Here is a 27,309-nt window from a genome sequence, read left to right on the forward strand (position 1 = left end):
GGGAATCGCCACCACTGCATCATCAAGAGTCACTCTCCTAGCTGTAATTACACAGCCGAAATGATAAGGAAGGGATGTTCATAAGCAATAGGTCTGGCGGTGTTTTGCCTGAATTTGATAGCCTCAAATTGCACACGGTGGTTCACAAAGTTGCAAACTTACATATGGTCCTGGTCCATTTGCATTTTGAGCCGCTCCAGTGATAGCTGTGCCCCTCTACCCTTTGATTTGGGGGTGTGCTCTTATTTCGTGTGTACAGCTGTACCTTGGTCGTTCCAGAAGTCCATTTGACAACCAAGGCTCGGCTTCCAGTTGGCTGCAGGAATTTCCTGCACGCGATCGGAAGCTGCGGAAGCCTGTTGGACGCTTGGGTTCCAAAGAACGTTCACAAACCGTAACACTCACTTCCCGGTTTGTGGCGTTCGGGAGCCAAAAAGGCCGAGTGCGAAGGCATTCGGGATCCAAGGCACGACTGTATATCGCTCTGCCGAGATCCTTATTTTTGTGGGCCTTCTTCCTTGCCTGTTATATGTTTGTCCCCTAAGAGGACCAAGTGTTGCCAGCAGGACGATCCTGGTGTCTTAGCGCTTCCAAATTTATAATGCTAGCATCAGAAATATTTTATGCGAATATGAACTTAAGAAGAGCCCTGCTGGATCAGTGACCCATCTAGTCCAGCAACCTGTTCTCACAGCAGCCAGTTAGATACCTATGGGATGTCTGCAAGCAGGAGCTGAGTGTGGCCACACTCTCCTCACCTGTGGTTTTGGGCAAGTGGCATTCAGAAGCAAACTTTCTCCAACAGTGGAGCCTTTGCTCCAGCAGTTTTATTTACATTGAAGTAAATTAATACCAGCGGGACTTCGGCACTTAGGAGTTAGCACTGGGATCTACGAGGTATTCATAGCTGGGTGTCTGCAGTAAATTTTCTCCAGTATGCGAGCGGGGTGCGCTCTTGAGTGTGTTTGCCCATTTGCACTTTAATGGGTTTTTAAAAAAGAAAGAAAACAAAAAAGATTACAGGGTGACAAAGGGTACAACCCACTGGAGTGTGTATCAAAGCACTTATTGCTACGTTGTGGTGTCGGTTTTGTCTGTGTATCTTGGTAATATAATTGAGTGGATATGCTGAGCTACAAGCTTTGTCTTCAAAGCGTGGCAGGGCGAAAATTGCATACAAAACATCCTACTTCTAAATAACTAAGCAAACATCAATTAACACAGAGACAATAACTTCCAGTCATGAGGTATTGTGTCAGTTCTGTTGTCCGATGGGAGGGAAGAGCACCCTATTATTCTGGATTAGGCACGTAACTGAATTCCCATTGTAAAGCTGCGTAACAAAAGGCTCTTTATGCACACGTTGTGTTAGTTTAGGGCATGCCAGTTTTGCTGGCAGAATGAAACCTAGTGTTTGAGAAGGCCAATTGGGGTATCTCACAAGTGTGGTCTGTTCACTGAATTTGTAAAATGCAAAATAATGTATTTTTAAAAAATAAAAAAGGGGATCTTAGCGGAAACGTCAAGTTCTGATTCGTGAACCAAGCAAGGGTTACGTATAGGAGTAACAGAGTTGTATTGCTTATTCACAGAAGATACTCAAGTGCTTGCGTAGTAGTCCTGTTTTGTAAATTACTAGCTCGTCTCAAAGGAATCCATTCACCTTGAACCTGCCATGGAGGATGCTTGCTTCCATGATGGATTTAACCAAGGAGCTCACTGTTCTGCTAGCTTTGGGTCCTGAATTTTCAGCTCCATCCAAAATACCACTTGGCAACCTTTGCACAAGGCTTCCATATTTCTGCACTCAGGCCAGCTTCTTACGCAATGTCTAGGGTTTCAAAGGGTCCATGTTCCCGTCGGCCCTTTTGCATCTATTAAATAAACAAAAGAGCTCTTTTGCCTAATTGTCACCTCAGATGGTCCCAAATCTGAAACGTTTTTCCGTCAAGGTCGGCTTTATTCCCTAAGCTTTTTGTCTGCCATCAGTTGGGTAGGTAGGGGTGTCACTGAAACCACTGGCAAGAGAGTCCAGCATATCTAATCAGACAAGCAGAAGTTGTGTAACTTGAAACTGAGCCCTCTTTTTTTTAGGTTCACCGAACCCTCTTTCCACAGAGCGGCTGGAAAGCTACGGGAGTTTAAAGCTTACCCAGCTAAGCTAGATCAGCGTGAACATTTTTCAGCTGAAGTGTGTTAACACACTCTCTTAGAAATTTTTTTCAGATGTCTATTATTGTCACTGGGGTGCTTTAAAGAATACCCTGTTGACATCAGTGTAGCGCACATTTTCAGCCTGTAAAGGTTCTGAGTTACCACCTCCAACGCCTTAAAAAGTTGGAGGCAGGGTGGATAAAAATCAATGATTTTTTTAAAAAATAAATAAAGCAGATTTTATACAAATTTAAATTGGATTTTTAAAATAAAATGCTTTTGGAGGAAAAATCTTTCTAAAGATAGTTTTCTATTTAAGTTACATTATAGTCCAAAGGCTATTCATCAGGAAATAAGGATTTGTTTTAAGTTTTTCATGTGTGCTAAAGCTCAGTCGAAGTTATGTTTTTTTAAAAAAATGTTTTAACCACATCATTCAACAAACATGGATGCATATGCTATAATTTTATTGTTTTAGTTAAATAAATTGTTTAAATTGTTATTAAGGAAATGATTATTTTTCTCCTTCCAATAAAGTACAACAGAAAAGTTGTCCAAATATAAACAGTTAACTTATTAAACCTCACAATAATTTCATAATTGTCTGTCTATGTATTTCTAAATAGTATAACCAAATTGGTAATTTTTGATAAAACTGTAAAAACTACTCTGAAAATGAAATGAAACCTTCATCTGGTTGTAAATATTAAGATTATACCAGCAAGAATGAGTCTTTCTGTTAAAAAAATGATTTAAATCAAGTCTTACTGACAAATTGTGATTTAAATCGATTTGATTTAAATCAAATCCACTGTGTTTGGAGGTGCACACAGCATAGAGGCAGCTGATATATAAAGAGAACACCAGGAATAATAATAATAATTTTTTACCCTGCCCATCTGGCTGGGTTTCTGCTGGGAAGTCTGCCTCCTTGTGTATCTATTATTTGCTCTAGAGTTCTTAGACTAACCATAACTCTGGGAAGACCTCATCTGAGGGAGAGGGCTCTGCCGAGGCCCCCAGAACCACTAGGGACCCGTGAAGAGCCTTTTGCTGCCATCGCGCAGCCTGAGTTTCCCAGCCCCAAAGACGCCTTCCTTGGCTCCTCTTAAGACCCTACACACCTGGCTTGATCCCTTCCCTTTTGCTTCCAGGTTCAGATCCAGTGGAGGCTTTGCTCACCTGGCTTCCAGAGAGGGCTTTGGCACCAGGTGCCTACTTCGGAGGAGGGAGAAGCCAGGGAAGGCCCCTGGTGTGCCTAGGTAACCAGGAAGGAGGAGCAGCCTGAGAAGATGAAAACCTTCCATCTTGGCTGGCTCTTTGTTGGGGTAACAGCTCCCCATTGGCCTCCCTTCGGCAGCTTTTGCTTTGTCTTGTTTCCTAGTACTTGACACTGTGCAAGAGTCTGCAGGCAGTGTCCCTTGTGACTGCATTGCAAGTGATGGGAAGGAGGACATGGTTGGCAAGATACTCTCATTGAGGATGAACCTGAGAAGCTCCTCTGAAACCACAGTCTTTTGCAACCCACAGTTTGAAATTTGCTGCGGCAATAGGTAACTTTGAACCTCGTTTCTTCTGTCTCTCCCAGGTAGTGGTGCTACAGCTGTGGTCCAAGCGGCGCTATGCAAACCCAGGCAAGAACGCGTAGCAATAAAAAGGATCAACTTGGAAAAATGCCAGACCAGTATGGATGAACTGCTTGTAAGTTAAACTGAGTTGAAGGACATGTATACGTGTACATACTAGACTCCCTAACGTTTGAATGATGTTCTTGAAAATCTAGTATTTTTATAACAATAAAAAACTCTTAAAGTTGCTGCCCACCCAGAATCCTTAATCAGGTAATGGAACCAATGGCCAGTTGGCATGTTTCATCTCTGTCTTTTTATAATTCAAGAAAGGTCATAGTCTGAAAATTCGTATTTGGGTTCAAACATTTATTCAACTTGAGGGCTGTAGCTTTCTGGCCCCCTTCCCGAATAATATTTGTGCACATAGGGAGATGTCCTGTGTTAGTTATATTCAGAGTAGACCCACTGAAATGAATGAATTTAAGTAAAGTTCATTACTTTCAGTGGGTCTACTTAAGTATGACAAACATGGCAATCACCCATATAATCTTAGTCAAGGGTAGTCAGCGTGTTGCCTTCCAGATGTTTTTGGATATCCAGCATGGCCAAAGAACAGGGATGATGGGAGTTTTGGTCCAGCAACATCTGGAGAGCATGATGTTGGCTATCCCTGATCTGAGCCATATTTTCCCACTCTGAAAGCTGCAAGTATAAGTTGCTAGTTTTTTCTGCAACATAGCTTAAATTCCCTAGCTCTACAAAATAATGCCTCTCTTGGGTTTGAATAGCTGGAACATATTTTATAGAACATTTTTGTTTCCTTGCCAAAATACTATACTTGCATTTTGCATTACTTATAGAAAGAAATTCAAGCCATGAGTCAATGCAACCATCCCAACATAGTTACATATTATACGTCTTTTGTGGTCAAGGATGAGCTCTGGTTGGTTATGAAACTGCTAAGTGGAGGTAAGTCTCTGTAGTTTATCTAAATTGATGCAGTGAGATATTGAGATTAATTTTAGCTAATCAAATCTGTGATCGTGAGCACCTAAATCAGTGTTTCCCAAACTTGGGTCTTCAGCTGTTTCTGGACTACAATCCCCATCATACCTAGCTAGCAAAACCAGCAGTCGAGGATGATGGGAATTGTAGTCCAAAACCAGCTAGAGACCCAAGTTTGGAAAACACTGACCTAAATAGTGTGTTGAATTTCTTTATCTCTTTCTGTTTTTTCCTCCTCCGCTTCAAGGTTGCTTTTATAGTAGCATAGCTCATTATCTAAAAATATTCAATAAATCCACAACAATGCTAACAATTTGGTGTGTGTGGTGTAAATTTTTAAAGCTGTGCAAATAGTTTTCTTTAGAAATAGGCTGCATGTTGCTACACTGACCTGTAAGAGGGTGTGTGTTTGAGAGAGAGAGAGAGAGAGAGAGAGAGAAAGAGAGAGAGTGTTTTTTCATTTGTGAAAAGCAACACATTTTGGGGTAATTTTGGGGAACGAGTCCTGAGAAAATGAGGCAGAAGTGTTCCCTGCTGCAGAGTGAAGGCAGTGCTAAAGCCCTTATTAATGTCATAATCTCCTACTCAGTATATCATTTGGCTTAGTTCACTCCCCAGGAAGAGAGAGGGCCCTAGTTTTTAAGGGTTGTGGTGGCATATGCTCATGTTTGTGTTCGGAACTGGAGAAAAAGCATTTGGCCCACCTGAAAGCACAACCTCTATACCAAAAATGTTAATGGGGTGACATTCAGCAAAGCTCTACTTGTTGGAGGTCTTTGTATGTATGTCAAGGTTGAGTTGAAAACGAAATGCTAAAGTATACATCATTAAGCTTGAATTGCAAGATGACTTCCTAAAAAGAACATTTCTCTTTTTATTCCGTTATATGTATATGTATGAAAATCTAGGCTCCATGTTGGACATCATAAAGTATGTGGTCAACAGAGGAGAGCACAAGAGTGGCGTCCTTGAAGAATCAATAATAGCAACAATTCTTAAAGAGGTTTTGGAAGGCTTAGATTATCTACACAGGAACGGACAGATTCACAGGTAAAAAAAGCTAATGTGCCGTGTGTATTAGTACAATTTCTCTTCTGTGATTTTCTAAAATGGCTTTTTCATACCTCTTAATTGTTAGCATTTCTAAGCGGTAAAAACAAACCATATAGAGAATAAAACAATGAAAAAATTGCCATGAAACAAGATGAATAAAAAACACTGAAATGCAAGCTGAAGTAAGAAAGTCTTTGTCATATACGTGAAGTCCAGCCAGGAGGGTGTCTGCCGAACCACATGTTTCAGACCACAACACTGAATTGTGCCTCCTTCTGTTTGATTGGTGTCCAGAATTTGATGCTGAGAGGAACAGAAAAGGAAGAAAAACACGTGTGGCTGGGAGTACTGATGCTTCCTGGTTTCCACTTGGGTTCTCTTCCTATGTCACCTCATCTAAAGAAATTAAATTGTTGGTGGAATCTTCAGCCTGCTCCAACCCTTTATTTGCTATAGTAGAGTGGGAGCAGTTTGAAGGACATAGCAGGTTGAAATGTGGGGGGAACTTTATATCCCGTGATCCGCAGCACTGCAGAGACTTCCAGCTCGGCATGTGATTTAAAAGATAAGCTTTCAAGTGCGTGGAATAATACCCGTTTTTCGCAATCTCGTTTTAAAAGTGGCAATTTCAGTATTAATGAGAAGATCATATAATCACTGCGTTTTGAGTAGCTTTTAATTTATCCTGTGGCATGTTTCTCAACAAAAAAAATTCCGTCGAGTGTGATCATATTCTCGTTTACTTGAACTGAAATGACTCCTATTCATCCATTTTTATAGGGATTTAAAAGCTGGTAATATTCTTCTGGGGGAAGATGGCTCGGTACAAATAGCAGGTAATAATCATGATCATCAAAGCTTCAAAATGTGTATGGAGAATCTGAAATGTGCTAAGAGACCCAATTGAAGTTTTAACCTTTTAAAAATGTTACCAGGTTGAAGAGCCCTGGTCTTCATTGATGACGAGCCATAGGCTGAAGCACCCACTGTGCGCTTAGAAAATGTTTATGTGGGTTGTGAGGTTTAATCCTTGCAAGGCGTGAAGCTAATGTCAGAGCATTGGTTAAGAGCGGGAGCTGGCGAGTTCTCAGTTCAAATTTCAACCCTCACAGGACCTTACTTAGAAAGCCTTAGGCAAGCTGTTGCTACGTATTCCTTCTGCAAAACTTTATTTTTAAGATACAGTGGTACCTCGGGTTAAGAACTTAATTCGTTCTGGAGGTCCGTTCTTAACCTGAAACTGTTCTTAACCTGAAGCACCACTTTAGCTAATGGGGCCTCCCGCTGCCACCGCACAATTTCTGTTCTCATCCTGAAGCAAAGTTCTTAACCGGAGGTAATATTTCTGGGTTAGCGGAGTCTGTAACCTGAAGCGTATGTAACCTGAAGCGTATGTAACCCGAGGTACCACTGTACAAACAGAGAGGTGATGGATAGAGAAGGGAGACCTGGGCGGAAGATGGGTCAGAGTGGGTTTTCCTCAGGGTGTGAGGCTGAGGAGGAGGGAAGCTTCTTCAGGTGAGAGAAGAGATGACACACTTCTTTGTATGTGGATTGAAGATTAAGGTATAATATTATGATTATTAGTGTTATCCTCAATGTTTGTTATTTCTCTGCTTCTTTTCTTCCCTTTCTTTTCTAGTTCTTTTCTCTTTCCTTTCCTTTTTAAATTTTATTTGTTCTAGGTATTATTTCACTGTATTGTGAAAACTTTAATAAAATCTTTTTTTTTGGGGGGGGGGGAACCAAACGATAGTGAGTAGTATTGACAGTTTATTTTTTAAAAATGACCGATATATCACAGTAAAGTGATTTTTTATGTACAAAATACTATGTAAGCAGAAGGATGTCCCTTAAAAACAAACACTATGGTCCATTGTTCTAACAAGTGCGGGGGGGGGGAATCAAAACCTTTTCCGTGGCCTTTTATCAAAATATCAAGGAGACATAAATTGACAAGGCTGGAAATTTTAATTTTGTACCTCTTTTGTAGTTACTTGATGAAAGATTTTCATGAAGCTAATTCATTGTGGTCACTGATCCATCTCATGACCAGTGTTCCACAGTAAGGACAGTTTTGTATACTTTAAGCTTACATCTTGGCACAGTGCTTAGGTATTAACAGTTGCACTAACACAGTTACGTGACTTTTAAGAAAACAAAAAAACATGCTCTTCATGTATTTGCATAGTTTTACTTTGCTAGACAGGCAGAGTTGTAAAGAGCTTTTGGCAAGCTGCTGAAACCCCACCTCCAGAACAATGAAAATCTTGTTGCTAGCATTTTGACCCCAGGCGCTGGGCCTTCAGCAGGTGTTGATCAACAACTTAGGGCCTTACCCCCCCCATATCCATTGGTATTGGTATGGTTTCTGGGCAATGTACAGTCGTACCTTGGATCCCAAACTCCCTGGAACTCAGACATTTTGGCTCCCAAAAGCCGCAAACCTGGGAAATGAGAATGGACTTCCCAGATTCCGTTCAACTTCCAAGGTATGACTGTATCGATACATTGCCCAAGACTGGTTTGAGGGTCAGAGCTCGATGGCACCTTCACCTGGTGGTGTATCACGAGTGAAACCGCTTCCGAGCCCCTCCGACACCAGTATCTGGAGTGCTGAGGGAAACCCAATTTACAGTTGGGCGCTGGCAGTGGCAGTTTCACTCATGATATACTGCCAAGTGAAGGTGCCATCGTGCTTTGGCCTCAAACCGCAGAGGGAGGAACCAGCTACATTGGAGGCACTGGGGCTGATGCAGCTTTTTCCTGCCTTGGCTGCCCGTGCCTCAGCAGAGCAGTTTAACAAATTATTATTATTATTATTATTATTATTATTATTATTATTATTATTAATTCCCCACCCATCTGGCTGGGCTTCCCCAGCCACTGTGGGCGGCTTCCAACAAAATATAAAATAAAATAATAATATAAAATAATACAGTAATGCATCAAACATTAAAAGCTTCCCTAAACAGGGCTGCCTTCAGATGTCTTCTAAAAGTCTAGTAGTTGTTGTTCTCTTTGACATCTGGTGGGAGGGCATTCCATAGGGCGGGTGCCACTACTGAGAAGGCCCTCTGCCTGGTTCCCTGTAACTTGGCTTCTCGCAGTGAGGGAACCGCCAGAAGGCCCTCGGCGCTGGACCTCAACAAAGCTCTCTGCCTCTGGCTTGCATGACCCTGAGAGGCATTGGGGCTCGTTCAGCTGGGGGACAGGAGGCTTCCCCCCACCCCAAGTTGAGGGGGTTCAACAAAGCTCTGATGCTCCTCCAGACTGGGCAATGTATTTCCGCTTCTTCTTCCCACCTTAGGAGACATTGTGATATATTAGCATATCGCAGTATTTAGCTGCTGATATATCACAATGTTGAAAACCAGGTATCACCCAGCCCTAGTTGCTGTATTTTCCAGATTTTTTCGGCGTGCTGCCTCATAACGTCGCCTTTGTTTAGCAAGTACTCCAGAATAACACACTCAGAAAACTGCTTTTCCTTCTACTGTGAAAAATCTGACATGTGAAAGATCCATAATGGATCCTCAATATTTTCATTTGTATGGCATGTTTACAAACAACATCCTGGTTTCTGTGCAGAAGGTTTAGGAGAAACCTTTTTATTGCCGCTTCTCTCTGACTGGCGTGAGCTGTCAGTTTGCAAGATTAGTTCATAGGACAGAGATGGCAGATACGGAGACCGAGTCAAAGTATTGTTCATGACAGCAGTCATTTGCCATAGCTCAGGCAGACATGTATTTCCCCGTTGGATCTCCTATATTCCCATGATACTAGATTTCCAGAATACTAGGCATTAAATCAGGCACCCCCAGACTTGGCCCTCCATATGTTTTGGGACTACAATTCCCATCATCCCTGACCACTGGTCCTTTTAGCTAGGCTTGATGGGAGTTGTTGTCCCAAAACATCTGGAGGTCCGAGTTTGGGGGTGCCTGCATTAAATAATAACAATAAAGAGCTATCCACATGCTCTTAATTCTAACACCTACTGGCCGAAATAAAACAAAGTCTGCCTAACATGCCTTTCCTTTTTCCTTTTTCCATGTAACCCCCTACATTTTATTTCTTTTTCTATGTTCACAGACATTTGTGTGTGGTAATAACTGTATTAGTCGAGAACATGGGAGCCAACTCCTAGGGGCTGAGGTACTTTGCCCCCCCAAAAAATATTTTAGGGACTGGGGGCCCCCAGATGGGGCGTGTGTCGTGTCCTGTGATTGATTATGTGGGGCTTAACTTGCCCGCCCAATTATTTTATTCAAGTTGGCACCCCTGGCTCAGAATAATTCTGGGAACTTGTTTGTGGGGGTTATTGACACCTTACCAGCATTGGATAAGTGTTGGTGACAACCTCTTAAATTAATCCGTAATGACTTTATTGGCGAAAGCGATGTTTGCGGTGGTCTGCTTGTCTACCACAACACTCCATATCGTTTAATCAAGTCTTTGTTTTCCTCCCTCTTGAACTCTTGCTATTTAATATCAGGAGCAAGAACAGAGGGCTTGTCTTTAGTAAAAAATCAGAATGCCACTACTTTAAGGTGCTGTAATTTTATTCCAGGGACCAGTGAATTTGAACTGGCTGCATAAGGAGGGGCAGACGAAACAGATGCTGATAAAGGTTTCTCTGCGCTCAGGAAAAGCGAGCTGTTGTTGTTCCTTTGATCAATGTCTCACAAAGAGCATCTTGATCAAGTGGCTCTTTATTTTTCTGGAGGGTTGCATTTTTTTTCTTCCTTCATCGTATGCTAGAAAAACTCTTCTGCTCTCCTGCTGTTGTGGATATCTTTGGAGAAAACAAGGCAGTTCAGACAAAAAAGGCAAGCATGTGGCTTTGAGGATGTGGTACATCCTTGAGCACAGAACTTTTAAAAAAAACCCTTCAAAATAAGAATGGTCCCTCGTTGTGGGCTTCCCATAAACACCTGCCTAGCCATTATAGCAAATATCCCTTGTCGTCCAGAATTCTTTGGTCTGTTCAAGCAGCAGGACTGCTTTTATTAATTGCCTCTTTATTTACACCCACACTTAGCATCTTAATCAGTTTCTCCCACAGCCCTCACATGACTGTTTAAAATTCTCCCTCTGATCTTGCAACTTCCAAAGTTACTTGAAGCAGAATATGAAATAACTGTGCAAGCAGCTCTCTGTTGAAACTTTGATGCATAGCTAAAAATAACACTCTTTAAATTCTCAATGGAGCGTGTGGAAAACTGACCCAGAATGCTGCTTTGGAAGCAATAGACCTCTTGTTCATGTCCATAGGTATTGCATGCCTTAATACATAAGGACAAATATTATTTAAAGGTATGATTCACGAGGGGGAGAGGCGTCTATGCAGTTTATAGAAGTGTTATTGTTACACCTACTGAGAAAACATTTAACTTCACAGCTTCATTTAAATAGGCGTTTCATATTTTATGTAGGAATCCAAGTGGAAATAGCATAGTTACCTCAGTATAACCTAATCAAACACTAAAAGGGTTTCCTGTCTCTTCTATTCCTAGATTTTGGCGTTAGCGCATTTTTAGCCACAGGAGGAGACGTTACTCGGAACAAAGTAAGAAAGACATTTGTTGGTACTCCGTGTTGGATGGCCCCTGAAGTCATGGAACAGGTACCTGTGTGATACACCATTCTCCTGGCCTTCCTCGAGTTCAGCATCTCAGCGCTAAACTAACCTGTCTGTCTTATGTTTTCATGCAATAGGTGAGAGGCTATGACTTCAAGGCTGATATTTGGAGCTTTGGAATAACAGCCATTGAATTAGCAACAGGAGCTGCGCCTTACCACAAATATCCTCCGATGAAAGTAAATACAGTTCTGAAAATAAGAATGAAGTCTAATTTTGTATAAAAAGTAGCATTGCATAGACGGCACTGTTGTGATCCCCCCCCCATTTTTGTTCCCCGCTATAAGTATGAAGTGATGTTGCAAAGGGGTTATGTGCGCCATCTTGGAACTTTGATGGTGGGCTTACCAGATGAGACACCTAAGGGTGACAAAATGTGACAAAAAATGTTCTCAGCAGTCCAGTGGTGTTCTCCTCTGTTTTGGTACAGATTGCCCAATGGAAACCATGCAGCACTATTCCCAGGAGCGTTCTTGGGAGCAACACTACATTGTGATGGACTATTGTTCCCGTGAAGCCTTCTTTCCCAGTTTAGGAGGGAATGCGACTGGCATGCTAAGGGCAGCCTAGCTTCCTGTTTTGAAACAGCAGTGAAGCACTTTTTTCGTAATTAAAAAAAGAGAGAAACTCAAGCCAGATCACCCAGATTTCTAAGAATATGCCAATATCTCTCTCTCTCTCTCTCTCTCTCTCTCTCTCTCTCTCTCTCTCTCTCTTCCCCGCCTCCCACCTTATATGGAGTAGCACAGGCATCCCCAAACTCGGCCCTCCAGCTATTTTTTGGGACTACATTTCCCATCATCCCTGACCACTGGTCCTGTTAGCTAGGGATGATGGGAGTTGTAGTCCCAAAACAGCTAGAGGGCCGAGTTTGGGGGTGCCTGGAGTAAGCAAGTTGTCCCATGGAAGGAAAGCAGGATGTCATTCTGTGGTGAATTGTCAAGACAGTTTTATGATACGATACAGTAAAATCCATAAAACCCAATTATTAAAACCAAATCAAAACAACAGGGTGGGTTAGGAACCGTGAGAAAAGTAGGCACCGAAGCTTTCTAGCTTGTTTTCTCTAAGGTGACTAACATAAGCTTCTTTCTGAAAAAGGATTGCCAGAATAACACGCAACAGTGGCCTGTGTTGAATCCCTTGTGTGCTTAAAAGAAATCTTGTCAAGCTACCAAGTAAAATACCAGCCCTTCCTGAGCAAATCCGAAAATGTGAAGGTTGAGATATGCATTGCAAGATTGGACGGCACTGCTAGTTATTGTTGTTTGGGGCTTGTATGAGTGCCAGGTGTACTGATGTGCCAACTTGATGTTTGTTTTGATTCAGGGGTCTGTTAAACATCCGTAAGTGCATACACATGCACACACGCACTCTCGCTAAGATAGCCAAAAAGGTCTGAGCAAACAGATCTGAACATTGAAAATGTCTTATAGTCAATGTCTGCATAGCAGCTTCCTCCCAGGCTGTTGACTTGCTGAAGTCCTTCTCCTTCCTTCTTCCTTCCCTGTATCCTTTCCCCAAAGGATGTGCCAACATCAGTGATGCCAACTGCACAGCCAGTGCTAATATTGTCCCCCCCCATTTTTTACTCTTTCGGTCCATGGGACTGACTGAGGTGACAAGCTTATATCAACTCGGCGCAAGCATCTTTAAGGTGTAGGTGTTTGCATGCATCTGTAAATGCTCATATGCGAATCTTTGTGGCCTTCTAATCATCCAGTTTTAATCAGAAATAAAATTTGCATATATGAAGTAATTTTTTGAGGAATTTAAAGTATTGAGTCATGTATGAATTATGTGTTAATTAAAATTATAATGCATAAGATATATATTAATCTTGCCAGTTGTAGGAATCGGGAATCTGTTCTAGGTTTCTGCTTGAAGTATTGTTGGTAACTTATACCGGGGGTGATGGACCATAGCCTAAAAAAGAAAGTGGACGACAGATACAACTTATGTTCCTTCATTATTTCATGCAATACAGAAAGAATAAGGCAGGAGTCCATTAGGCAAAGACCCCCAGAAATACCCAAACATATGTTAGGGTCATAAGTGAATTTTATTTAGGAACATAAAAGGAGCTATGAACTTACAGAAAGTGAATGCCATATTTATATAATGACATAAGAATAGTTGCCATAATATGAGCATGTATATTTTGCAGTGGCTATTTAGATGTCCTGGACACTGGTCTTAAAAGAATGGCAACCCATAGGACAAGTTTGAACAAGCTCACTCTCCTTGGCCGTGTCTGTCACAGGGCTGGAAAAACACTGCAAATTCCTAGGATCCAGTTTCACATATTCAGAAACTAACCCTTAACAGAGCTGAATATAGCAGTGTAAATTCCTAACCAAACAGGCTTAAACTTTTCGGTGCCTAAGAAACCAGATACCTGGTATGTTTTTGGTCCTGGTGTTGCAACTTCCGTGACTCTTGGCTCAGTGCTATGCTATTAATGTGGATGACCTCTGGCCCCTCAGTTTGATAGTAACAAGAGCAGACAGACGTTTTGAAGATGGCAGTGCCTGGTTTCGTTTTGATTTCGAAAAGAGTATGCCCGTTAGCAAGGGTGTTGTGCAAAGCCCTTAAAGGCGCCAGTGCGTAGGCTCATGACACAACTTGCATGAGTATACAGAGTGCACCCGACCAAATTAGGAAGTTACAGATGGCTGGGGTCTAATTTAGCACTACAGTGTGTCCTGCCGCCGTGTAAGGTCAAAGGGCAGAATATTGGTCCCGGCAAAAAAGATCCAGTACTCGGGCCCCCAGAACCACCTCCTATAGTGGGGTAGCATAGCTGACAATAATGCCAATATATTTTACACCTAGCAACCAATGTGCCCCTTGGGTTTCAGATAGTACATGGGTAAAGGTAAAGGGACCCCTGACCGTTAGGTCCAGTCGTGGACGACTCTAGGGTTACGGCGCTCATCTTGCTTTATTGGCTGAGGGAGCCGGCGTACAGCTTCCGGGTCATGTGGCCAGCATGACTAAGCCGCTTCTGGCAAACCAGAGCAGCGCATGGAAACGCTGTTTACCTTCCCGCCGGAGCGGTACCTATTTATCTGCTTGAACTTTGATGTGCTTTCAAACTGTTAAGTTGGCAGGAGCAGGGACTGGGCAACGGGAGCTCACCCCGCCGCGGGGATTCGAACCGCCAACCTTCTGATTGGCAAGTCCTAGGCTCTGTGGCTTAACCCACAGCGCCACCCGCGTCCCTAGTACATGGGTAGACGAGTCTAAAAAGCCTGGCACACAAATTTTCATGGCTGTATAGCGGCTGTGATGGCTCATTTTCCAGAAGTAATGTATTTAGTGTTACTCCGGAAGTGTATACTTGATTCTGGCCAAATGAGGCCTCCTAGGAGAGTTAACGCTAACTACAAGACTCTCATCATAATTTGATTCGACTTTCATATATGTTTCTAACTGCTATTGTGACATAGTGTTTGTTTTAACCTGTTTGTCTGATACTGTTTCTCTTGTTGCCTTTGGTTTTAAAATAGGTATTAATGTTGACATTGCAAAATGACCCTCCAACGTTGGAAACGGGTGTGGAAGATAAAGAAATGACAAAAAAGTACGGCAAGTCCTTTAGAAAATTAATTTCGCTGTGTCTTCAGAAAGACCCTTCTAAAAGGTATGTCTCTTTAAAAGAAAAAGAAAAGGGAGGTGGGAAGGCTAGAGTCTGCTGAAAGTTACGCAAAGCTTCTCTGGAGTAAGGGAGGGAATAACTTTAAACTGCCTTGTTTAACAGGGTTTCTTTTGTTTAAAGGTCCATCTGAAATATATTGGGCATCGTGTTGGGTTATAAAGATGTCATTTTCAGCACACTTGAGAATTTGTTTCTGAGAACTTCAGGCTGTAGGAACATTGGCTATGAAGACTATATGCAGTATTTTTGCATTGTGAAGCCATGTTTCCTTTTCTTTCTTTCTTTTCATCATTTTGAGTCTTGCTTTGGATAAACTCAGTTTATTGCGCAAGAGCAATCTCAGATTTTGAACAACCCAGGGCTTCAGATAACCACCCACCTGTTTCAGTCACCTTACCCAGTCCGCAAAAGTAAGCCCCCACCTCAAAAACATATTTTTCTTTTCTTTTAGGTGGCAGTGATAGTAGCAAAGGTGCTTGGTTTGAGGGGACAAATACCCCCCTTACCTCTGTCCCTCACAGTTCCCTGACCTGCTGAATAATAGCACCCATTCAGGGCTGGGTACCATATAGCTCTCACAAAGGTTGCTATGTTTGTTTGGCGGTCTAGTTGCGGGAAGGTGATTGGGGCTTTAAAAGCTCCCCTCTTACTTTTTTGGGTACTTTTTGTATTTTTATGTTGTGAACCTCCCTGTGATTTTTGGATGAAGGGCAGTGTATATTTTCTGAACCTGGCTTTGAACAAATTCACCATCATCATTGTTGTTATTAACTGAACGTGTATCCCTCTCTTTCTCCTGTGGCAGACACATCCACAACAAACATGTATTTCTTTAAAAAAAAAATTAAAAAATCTAAAACAGTTTAAAGCGCTCCAGAAAGCAGTTTCAGTTAAAAATGGCCAAAACAATTAACAGTTCTAAAAACCTTCTCTCATCCAGTGATTTTAGGGTTGCCAGGGAGTTTATCTTTTGTAAGGAATGTAGCTATAATGTGTTTGCATTTCTTAAGATCAAGGCATAGAAGAAATTTCAGTAGTTCATTTCCAGTGATCTTACTTGGGTTAATTGCAAATAAAAATGGTGAAACAAGCCACATGCCCATTCTGTTTGTTTGTTTGTTCCAGTTCAAATGGAGCAGTTGTGATCATAACTGAGAAATTTGGAGTTGCGAATGTCTGCTATAAGTTAGCCTTTTGAATTCTCCAAGAGTCCCTGATTTTCTTCTCTTCTGCATCCTGTCTTCAATTTCTTTGGCCTTTCACTGTCTCTCTTATTAATTTCTTATTAATTCTCAATCCCCAGGGCATGTGCTTTGAAAGCAAAGGTTTGCCACTTGGCAGCAGATAGAAATGTGTTTAGTTATTCAGTCTGGAATGCTCCAGACAACTCATTTCTACTAAGCTGCTAACTGTGCACAAATGGCCTACTGTTTCATTGTTGGAATAAAATAAAGCAGATGAGCAGTTATCTCCTGGGAAAAGGCATCAGGACTATCCATCTTTGAAAATAACAACAACAACAACAACAACAACAACAACAACAACAACAACAACAACAACAACAATAATACAAGTTTAATATTTTTGTTTTGCACAAGTTGTGGTTTTTCTTTTAAGTTCACAGTAGCTTGATGGATATACAGTGGTACCTCGGGTTAAGTACTTAATTCTTTCCGGAGGTGCGTTCTTAACCTGAAACTGTTCTTAACCTGAAGCACCACTTTAGCTAATGGGGCCTCCTGCTGCCGCCGCGCCACCAGAGCACGATTTCTGTTCTCATCCTGAAGCAAAGTTCTTAATGTGAGGTACTATTTCTGGGTTAGCGGAGTCAGCAACCTGAAGCGTATGTAACCTGAAGCATCTGTAACCCGAGGTACCGCTGTATCTAGCATCTGGCATCCCACAATATGCCAACTCTTGCTACAAAATGTTCCTGTTTAACGGCACCATCGAAGTCCTATAGCCCCCGCTCTGGCTACAGATTGAGAACTGATCTAGAACTTCCTTCCATACCTGATTGCAAAGAGTGTTTGCTGCAGCTGTGGAATAATGCTGTGGATCCAGAGCAAATGTGAAACCGGACTGGTATAAGGAAGAACCAGTCCTGTTTCAAGCAATATGTGCTTATGGGCAGTGAGTACACATACAAAATAAGGGGTATATCAAGAGATACATATGTATTGGTTCAATGAAAGGAATTGGCTAAATGTAAGGTTTCTCGAGTGATTTGATATCAAGGTTTTTTCCTTAATTTTTTTTTTTTTACTTCAGATTTGTGCAAAAGTGAAGTACAGCTGCTTTTTGAACCCACATTTTATTGGTTTTCTCAGTGTTTGCAGAACAGTCATTCCTATTCAAAGCTGCTCCCACCCTCTTTTCCCCACTTTCTAGAGGATCACTCCATTAGGTGCTGCGCTGCAGATCAGAGGAGGCAGAGAGGGCAGTGATGGGAGACCTCAAGCATGGTTAGGTTTTACCAGACGTTGCCAGTGGTGTCGTTTTCCCATTAGCAGCCAATATCACCACACATGAGAGCTCCCACTATTTCTGGCTGTAGTTGCTGAGCCACCAAAGTGGCTTTTATCTATTTGGGTTGCTTTGTGAGAGGCGTCTCGAATTTCCAGTCAGTTATTTCTAGATTGTAATTAACAGTTTTTAAAGTATTCAAGGTGAGATGAGCCAAATGAGATTTATTAGTGCCCTCGGCCACCACCTCGAATGCTGCTGTTTATTCAGGCACGTTTAGAAGGCCTTATCTTTTTACGTATCATTTCTTAGGGGTTTTTGTTTTGCTGCCTATGTTGATCTGCTGAAGACACAATGTTTGCACTTCCCCAGTAACTATTTGCGTTAATTTTTTTTTTTTTAAAAAAACATTGTCAGCCAACTTCAGTTTGCAAAATAAGGACTGTTTATACTGCGCTCTCTCTCTCTCTCTCTCTCTCTCTCTCTCTCTCTCTCCCCCTCTCTCCCTCTCTCCCTCTTTAAAGTATCTGTTCTTCCCTACCTAAAACTGTAAGTTGGGTTAAAATTCAAGGCAATATTTGGGTACCAAAGGACTGATAATGCATGTTTTAATAAACAGTTGGAACAGATTCTCAATCCTTTTGTAATTAACTTGTTGAAAGCAGCTTTTTGAGCTATGAGGTAAACTAGAAAACATGAGTTTCTAGACTGTGTGGCATCTTTACATTTTTAATCACATGTAGATTACAACTGTAATTGACTTTTTAAAAAAGTCATACATTTTGAAAGCTTATGTGCCCCCCCCCCTCTCTCTCCCTCTCTCTGTGTGTGTGTGTGTACACGCACGTGTCCAGAATGGTACACGCAATACCATTCTGAATACCTGTTTCAAAAAACATGTTCAATCACTGGAAGTTTAATGTTGGATTTTTGAACAAGCTGTCACTGCTGAATACATTAAATCTGTGTACTGAGCAGTGTTTTGAACTGTATATATTAGGAAATAGTTTGTGTTTATGCTCTAACCTAACTTTTAATCTCTTTCAGGCCTACAGCAGCAGAACTTTTAAAATGCAAATTCTTCCAGAAAGCAAAGGTAAAAATAATTAAGGCCACAAGTAAACTGACCCTGTCTTAATATCAGTTGATTACTTATTTATTTATAATTTTACTTTCTCGGGGCTGCCCGGCCTTAATTATAAGCATGTTTTGCTTTGCAGACTAGAGAATACTTGATTGAAAAACTGCTTACAAAGACGCCTGACATAGGACAAAGAGCCAAAAAGGTAAGGATTCTCACAACTTTTACTCCCTAAAGTGTAAGCCTCTTTGTTGGGGTGTGGCAGTAATTGCTTTGGACTGCCAGGGGATCCCAAGTTGGCCTGCAAGGCAATTTCTCCCCAAACCATGCCCACCTGTCCATTCAGGGTTCAATCCTGCTGGGATCTTCTTCACTTTCAAGTTAATGTGTATCAGCCCTCCAAGGCGCAGTGGCTGTCCACTGTGATTATTTAATGCCGGATATTCAACTGCAGTTGGCAAAACAGAGTCTATAGCTGAGTAGCTTTTGTTGCGTTACTTGACCAAATACATGTTAATATGATTAAAGCCTGGAGCTGATATTGTACTACTCTATTATTCTTAGATATTGAAAGCCAATTTCCTCTCACACAGAGATATAATTTTTTCCATTACAAATGCATAAGATTTATCTATAATCTATATAGAGAAGCAATATTTCAGGGTGACTTTGGTCCTGTATTTTAGTACTGAAATATGCAGCAGAGGGCAGCAGTGCACTTGCAAGTGTTTAATATTGGTTCAGATGAAAAGGGGGGGGGGGGAACAATGGCGTTTTCCATTTTTTTAAATATAGTAATTTGTAGTACCAATATAATTCCATTCAAGTTAGGATATTTCTACCCTTTACTTTTTATTTTTTGCCCTTTGCCGACGATTGCACCAGCAACAATATAGGCTATTTAGTATTTATATAGGAGATTCACAATACACTCAATGCGTTTAATGAGCGCTCCGCAGAACTGCAGCAAAGCTGTCATTGTATCGGTATGGAAAATAAAGGTTGGGGAGTCATTGCTGTTTATTGTTAAGAACCATTCTGATAAAACCAGTCCTTGACTTCTGAGAAAAGGGCTGCTCTGAGGGAGAAAGAGGTTCTCTTTGGAAGTAGTGCATGAGTATTTTCAGGTGCAATGTGTCAAATGCCTGAGTACAGTTTTATGACAGATTTTGCATTTTGGCCTTGATACATTTTTTGGGGGGGGCATCCTGTGGCCCTCCAGATATTGCTGGACTCCAAACTCCCATCATCACTGACTGTTGGCCATGCTGGTTGGGACTGATGGGAGTTGGAGTCCCTGCTGGCTAGGGCAGATGGGAGCTGGGAGTCCAGCATAGGGCCATTAGGGTGTGTTTCACCATTCCTTTCCCAGTTCATATTTACTGTATAGTCTCAGTTACAGATAGGTAGCCGTGTTGGTCTGCCATAGTCAAAACAAAAAAAATTTATTACTACAAAGGAATTTCAGAAATAGACTGGAAAGAGAAGCTGCTGAATTGCAACTCATTACTAAACTTAAAACCATGGAGAGACCTGGTCTGAACAAAGACATTGGATTCTTATCTCATTATACATGACAAAGCCATTTTTCACCTTCTCACCCCTTGCTTTTTCCTGTAAGACCTATTGCAGTCGTTAAGAGTCGTCAACAGGCTCATCACAGCTATCTGCCAACCACCCATTCCCACCACCCTTCTGAGTAATACCCCTCCCCACCTTCTCACTATATAGAAGGATCTGGCAACTTCTGTTTCAGTGTATCTGAAGAAGTGTGCATGCACACGAAAGCTCATACCAAGAACTAACTTAGTTGGTCTTTAAGGTGCTACTGGAAGGAAAAATTTTTTTTTGTTTTGACTGTATAGTCTTACGGCTTTTGAAAACAAAATATGCCCTTTTTCCCTTATGGGGTATCCAAGAGCCTGTATAGAGTCCTTACATGGATTCCCTATTGGTAGGAGAAAATAACAGAGGCCAACCAGAGAATATTGGGAAGCAAAGCAGCTAGTAATCCTGATCCTTATTGATCTGTTGCAACAGGGTGCTCCCCTCACACGCAGGAAAGGAGGAGCACCTTGAACAATGGCGTGCAAGGCCTTATATAGACATTTTAAATTCCCTGCCCTGGAGCTCAGGACCACCCCTCAATACATCACACATAGATCACAGAAGGGGTGTAACCCAGGACCACCCCCCACAAACATCATACCTACATCACAGAAAAGGCGGTCTACAACAGAAATTTAATTGTTGTTGTTTTTCCTGTCTGGCAGGTTTTCTGATAATGCCTTATCTGATTGCCTTTCCTGGTAGTCTGCCCATTCCTTTGAAATGGTGATTACGATTACCCATTTCCTGAGACAATGGGAAAGTTCCCTCACCCCCTCCCTCCTTGCAGAGAAAACATTTGGTCAGTTTGGGAGTCAAAATGGTTTCAGGGAGTCAGAATGGTTTCAGGAAGGTATTCCTGTGCTGCATCCAGACATTGTTACATTTATGAACATTTATTATATATATATATATATATATATATATATATATATATATATATGACCTTAATTTTTTATTACAATGGCTAGAACTATGTACTACTTAACTGCAGTAGGAAAAAAATATTGAGATGCAAATAGAATGCTCTTCATTGCCCACATTTACTTAGCTCTGTTCTTCAAAGATTTAATCTGTATGGGGTAGCTCTGGGTTTATACACCTAGATTAGGTGTTAAAATTCTGAAATCAGAAATGGTGATTTTATCACCATTGGTATAAAACTGAAAGCAAATGAAGAGCAGGAATTGTAGCACATTTGCATGGGTTTATCTTTCCTGTTCCCCTGTTCTTGCATACTTGCTTTAAATGCCTGTGTATGCAATCCTAAATCTGCCATAGTGCTCTTTTGCTGCTGGAGAAAATTTACTGGGACGTGATTATGTTTGCCACTAGAGGGGGCAGCCAGAACAGATCATTTCAGAGCCTGGTTTGAACACCACATATGTAATCTTATTTTCTTTCCCCCATTCTTCGGAACTTGATGGGAAAACTCGATTCCCTGCATGTTTTCCCTTTCAGGTTCGGCTGTTCCACTCAGACTCTCGGGCTGATTTTATCGTGCATTCACAGCAACCTCTGTAAGGCATAAAGCTAGCAAGCGAATAAAGTGGATAAATGGTTAAGGGGCATTTTTATTTTATCTTAATGGGATGAAGGAGAGAGGTTCACCTGCAAACTCCCTGCTGAATGATGCATGCCTTCTTATCTGCATAGCTTGATAATGTCACAGCAATGTACTTGAAGACCTAATTATTATTTTTTTAAAAAAAGTGGAGAAAGAAGACTCACAAGGCTTCTGGTTACAAATCTATATTCAGGTATTCACTTAGGCTCCCAAAATACTTGTAGCAGTGCTATACAAAGCACCAGGCTTCCAGATTATGGCTTAATGTAGAACAGGAGGAGGAAGTCCCTGCTGATAGCCATTTCTTTTAGATCCCTTATCTTAAAAGATTAACATTGTGAATGAAACTTGCATGTCTTCTCCTTGCGGCATCTGACATGTAAATATTTAAGGTGGAAAAGTAGAATACAGTGGTACCTTGGTTGTCGAATGGATTGGCTCCCTAACAAATCGGCTCCTGAACACTGCAATCCTGGAAGTGAGTGCTCCGGTTTGTGAACATATTCCAGAAGCCAAATGTCTGACACAGCTTCCGATTGAGTGCAGGAAGCTCCTGCAGCCAATCAGAAGCCACGCCTTGGTTTTTGAACCATTTCGGGAGTTGGAACGGACTCCCGGAACTGATTAAATTCGCGAACCAAGGTACCACTGTTGTATTGCTCATTTTTTCCAGTTAAACCTTTTTGGGCTTGTTCGATAACCCAACCCCCCACCCCTTTGTAGCTTTGCTAGGTTGTCAGTCAGCTGGTAAAACCTGTTTTTTCCTGATAGTTGGGAAATATCTGGGAAGGGAGTGGTAAAATGGATGGCTTCCCAGTCAGGCAGGTCTGGAAAGATATGTGCATAAACATGGGTTGCAAACAAACTCACTTTCTGGGTGACTCAACCCCAGAATGTTTATTTATTTATTTAAATTTATATTACCCCCCCCCCACTTCCCAAAGGAGCTGGGGCGGTTGGGAAAATCACCAGAAAATGACAGAACGATACAATTAAAAGCAATATAATAACATAACGTTCAAAAACATTAAAACATACACATTGAGAAACATACTGTATTTACACAACACAGGCTTGGCAGAGATTGATTCAATAACTGCTGAACTGGTGTTACCTTGAGCCAAACAGTCCTTGTTCCGAGCGTTTTCATGACAACCACATTTAGAATTGTAGAATTGGAAGGTTGGAAGAGGGTCCATGAGGGTTATCTAGTCTAACCCCCCATGGCTCTTGGTTTTGTGCTGATTATTGTGTGCCTGCAGCGAATTGCTGGATTTGTTAATCATGGATACTTTTCAGCTGGCTTAGGCCTGATGTTACAGACGGGATTCTTCGATGCAGGAGCGAGATATCCCGCTTGCCCCCTTACCCAACCTGGCAGATTCCACCAAATGACACCGCATACCCACCATACATTTAAAGAACATGGCTGCCCCCCAAATAATCCTGTAGTTTGGTAAGGATTCCCCTGGGTCCTGTAGTTCTGTGAGTTGCAAGCTACAGTTTCCAGGGTTCTTTGCGGGGGAACCATGAGCTTTAAATACATGGTTTGTACATAGCCTGAGTGAAAGGATATTAGTATCTTCTGATTAAGAGAAGGTGTCCTACCAGAAGCTTTAAAGGAGATTGAGGTGGTGAGACTTTTGCTGAAAATGCCTTCACTAGATCCTATCTTGGCATCTAACTGTATGTAATCAGCTTAGTCACCATATCTACCCATTTGGACCAGTATAATCTGCACAGACTGGTTGTGGTTCTCCAAGGTTCTCCAGGGTCTCAAGCTGAGGTATTCACCATCACCTGAAGCCCTTTAACTGGGGCTACCAGAGACATTGGGATGCGGGTGGCGCTGTGGTCTAAACCACAGAGCCTAGGACTTACTGATCAGAAGGTCGGCGGTTCGAATCCCCGCGACGGGGTGAGCTCCCATTGCTCGGTCCCAGCTCCTGCCCACCTAGCAGTTTGAAAGCACATCAAAGTGCAAGTAAATAAACGGGAAGGTAAACGGCGTTTCCGTGCACTGCTCTGGTTTCACCAGAAGCGGCTTAGTCATGCTGGCCACATGACCAGGAAAAACTGTCAGACAAACGCCGGCTCCCTCGGCCTGTAAAGCGAGATGAGTGCCGCAACCCCAAAGCTGTTCGTGACTGGACTTACTGTCAGGGGTCCTTTACCTTTACCAGAGACGCTGAACCTGGCACTTCCTGTATACAAGTCTACGCTGTACCCCTGAGTTTCTGGTTGCTCCCCAGCGTGGGGGGGGGGGCGGGATAATTATACATCATTGGGGGTTTTTGAGGCACATTTTTTTCTATTGCTTTTGTTCAATTTTTCATCCCATTCTGTTGTCATGTTTTAGGAAACTTGAAGATCAATTTTGAAGGATATAAATATACTGATTATCATCTTAGTATTAAATTAGTTATTTCAAAGACATTGTGGTTCAGTGTATAGTATAGTGGGCCTAGACTTTGACAGGAGATCAGTGTTCAAATTCTGCCTCCCCTCAGACTTGCTTGTGTGGGCAAGTCACACATTTTTAATTCTCTGTCTGTAAAATGGGGCCATAAAGATATAATTGGCTAGCATAAACAAGGCAAGAGAGGAAATTACTTTTTTTTTGTTTCCTTAAACATTTTAGCTTCTTCACTCGCCAACAGGAAAAAAGACCGGTGTTTAAAATCTCAAATTCATTCCCCAAATCAGGATTGCCAAGGATAGTAAAATGGCAATTCATATTTATTCTCTTTTTTATTACTTTCCCTTGCCTATACCTTTTTACAGCTATTAGCAAGCAGTGTGATGTCATCAGCAAAAGTTGAAAGAACCGCTTTTAAAGCACATCTCCTTTCTCTCTATAAATTCTCCTAATTGCCTTAATTAAATGAGATGATATTCATTTTTTATAAACATCTTTTATGGTAATTAAACGTATTTAATTATAACTGAACAAATGAATATTTGATGAGTTGCTTGTAGTGCGACAATGGTTCCAATTTGCGTATACTTTAAATTGAGTTGCAGTGGCTTAAAACTGAATGAACCATGTTTCATAATCCAAAACTGCTTTTAAATCATGGAGTATTGTCAAATAATCACATTTTTCGAACCTTAACAACTAAAAATGAAATTTCTATACTAGCGGTACTGAGCAGCTATTTCAGAGTTGACAATATACATCCTTTTAATGGGGATCGAAAAATCCTAGTTGTCCAGATTTTTTGTTTTTAATGGGAAAGGTAATTGTAGCTCCTATCAGTTTTTGATTCTGGTCCAAAGATGTTTAGAACTTCTTTTTTTGTATTCATAGCTACTAAATTTGGGGAAAGCAATGTGTAGAACCATTGTTTACATCTATCTGGATTGTTACTTAAGAGTGAGACGCCTGTACAGTACAGTGGTTCCTCGGGTTAACAACTTAATTCGTTCTGGTGGTCCGTTCTTAACCTGAAACTGTTCTTAACCTGAGGTACCACATTAGCTAATGGGGCCTCCCGCTGCCGCCGCGCGATTTATGTTCTCATCCTGAAGCAAATAGTACCTGAGGTACTATTTCTGGGTTAGGGGAGTCTGTAACCTGAAGCATCTGTAACCCGAGGCACCACTGTGCTCATATCTTAGCCTGAATTTAGCATCTCCACAATCCGTTACTGAACTGAGGCATCATATATGCACCAAATTCAGAGGGTGACTCCCCCTCCCTTCCTATGAGGAACGTAAGGAAGGACAAAGGTATTGTATACAAATACTGCAATGGAAGTGAAGAAAGGCTTGCCAAAGACGACATTCTCCAACTTGCTCGTGAATTGCATCCAAGGCTGAAAAGAGCCCATACAGTTAGACCGAGAGCTTGCGAAACAAATGTGTCTTGTTCATTCCTGGCGGTTTGCAACGCCTGCTGTCATTTGAGACAGTCCGTGACGGGCTACCTGATCCTAAAGGTGACCTTTGGGATCTTAGATGCACCTTCAGGTGACACTAGCTGCAGTTGTACTGCCTGCTCCGAATTAATGTCTTCTCTTTTCTCGTTAGCACAGGACTAAGCTACAATGAGTTCTTAGGAATGACCTTTGTTAGAAGATTTCTGGCACCTTCTGACACAAATTGCTTGAGTAGTAGCCAGAAAAAGGGAAGAGAGAAAAAAAAGCACAAACACATCGAACCTCAGTAGAAGCTTGTGCGGGTGGCTTGCTTTTTTGCCATTTCTGTCATTGTGGTGGTGGTGGTGGTGGTGTGTGTTTGTGTGTGCCTACCCTCTAATTTGTCCTGCATTCTCATGTTCCAGCTGACGTTCGTATTGTCTCCTTCCACAGCTGTGGCAGTGTTGGCAGCAGCTTGCGAATTTCCCCCTCCTTCCCTGCGTGAACAGCTTTCTGTTGCCCATTACCATGTGCTGAAGTGCTGTTGTGTTACCTACATTTTAAATGTCAGCCGCTCTTATTCATTCTTTTTTATCACCTGCATGTTTGTCTGATTCATGTGCGCCGTGCCCTCTATATGTGTTAATTTGTCTTTCTGAGAGTGAAGGTTCCTTTTTGTTTTCTTTATGAAAGTTACAAATAAGTTTGCCTTTCCTGCTGGAAGGAAAGCTTTTTGTTGCAGGGAGATAATAGGACCCAAATTAGAAGCTCTTTTTTATTATTATTATTTTCCTCCTCCATCTGCCAAAGCAGTGCTAATTGTGGCACATGGTATGATGCAACTTGTGCTATTTCCAGTCCCCAAATTCCCTAAAATTCTTGATACTGGCACCCAGTTGTGCAGTGCCCTTTTCTCTCAAGTGCTGACCTTGGTGGGTTTTTGGCACCAGCTGAAAACTTATTTATTCACCCATATCTTGAATATTTATTGCTGAAGGTGAGCCCTGCCGTTGCTAGACATGCTGATTTCCCCCCTTGCTGTCTAAGGGGATAGTAGTTTGTGGTTTATAATGTGGTCTTATTACAGCGGTTCCTCGGGTTAAGTACTTAATTCGTTCCGGAGGTCCGTACTTAACCTGAAACTGTTCTTAACCTGAGGTACCACTTTAGCTAATGGGGCCTCCCGCTGCCGCCGCACCACCGGAGCCCGATTTCTGTTCTCATCCTGAAGCAAAGTTCTTAACCTGAAGCACAATTTCTGGGTTAGAGGAGTCTGTAACCTGAAGCGTATGTAACCTGAGGTACCACTGTACTTAGAAAATGTATTTGATGGGGGGCGGGGTTCTCCAAGTAGTATAAAACTAAATTACTATGTTTTATGCATTGGGGACGAGATTCAATGAATGAGTCCTGTCAGTGGAAACCCTGTGCATAGACTTCCATGTGTGCAGTGGGGCTTTCCCCACTCTCTCCTGCTTTGTGCCCCTTAAATTCACTCTGGGGAGGAGCTGGGACACAGGACACAGGAGCAGTGCATGGAGGAAGGAGAGCAGGATCATCCCTTCCGGCAAGCCAAAATGTCTGTCCTGACAGAACAATTGACGTGGCACCATGTTGAACTCCTCCCTCTGTGCCCTGC

The 27,309-nt window shown here is 41.9% G+C and overlaps 1 protein-coding gene across 8 annotated transcripts in view; it reads left to right on the forward strand.

The window, feature by feature from the left end:
- STK39 (serine/threonine kinase 39) overlaps nucleotides 1-27,309 on the forward strand; it is a 109,739-nt gene that overhangs the window by 41,613 nt on the left and 40,817 nt on the right. For all 8 annotated transcript variants that reach the window (XM_083577271.1, XM_083577266.1, XM_083577272.1 and 5 more), the window contains exons 2-10: nucleotides 3,743-3,855; nucleotides 4,586-4,694; nucleotides 5,639-5,780; nucleotides 6,564-6,619; nucleotides 11,303-11,412; nucleotides 11,505-11,606; nucleotides 14,940-15,073; nucleotides 18,602-18,650; nucleotides 18,775-18,840. In XM_083577271.1, coding sequence (XP_083433397.1) covers nucleotides 3,841-3,855; nucleotides 4,586-4,694; nucleotides 5,639-5,780; nucleotides 6,564-6,619; nucleotides 11,303-11,412; nucleotides 11,505-11,606; nucleotides 14,940-15,073; nucleotides 18,602-18,650; nucleotides 18,775-18,840 — 783 coding nt within the window. In that variant the 5' untranslated portion in view covers nucleotides 3,743-3,840. The remainder of the gene's footprint in view (nucleotides 1-3,742; nucleotides 3,856-4,585; nucleotides 4,695-5,638; nucleotides 5,781-6,563; nucleotides 6,620-11,302; nucleotides 11,413-11,504; nucleotides 11,607-14,939; nucleotides 15,074-18,601; nucleotides 18,651-18,774; nucleotides 18,841-27,309) is intronic.

The sequence above is a fragment of the Podarcis filfolensis genome, assembly GCF_964270895.1.
Source record: "Podarcis filfolensis genome assembly, chromosome: 1".
Classification (NCBI taxonomy): Eukaryota; Metazoa; Chordata; class Lepidosauria; order Squamata; family Lacertidae; genus Podarcis; species Podarcis filfolensis.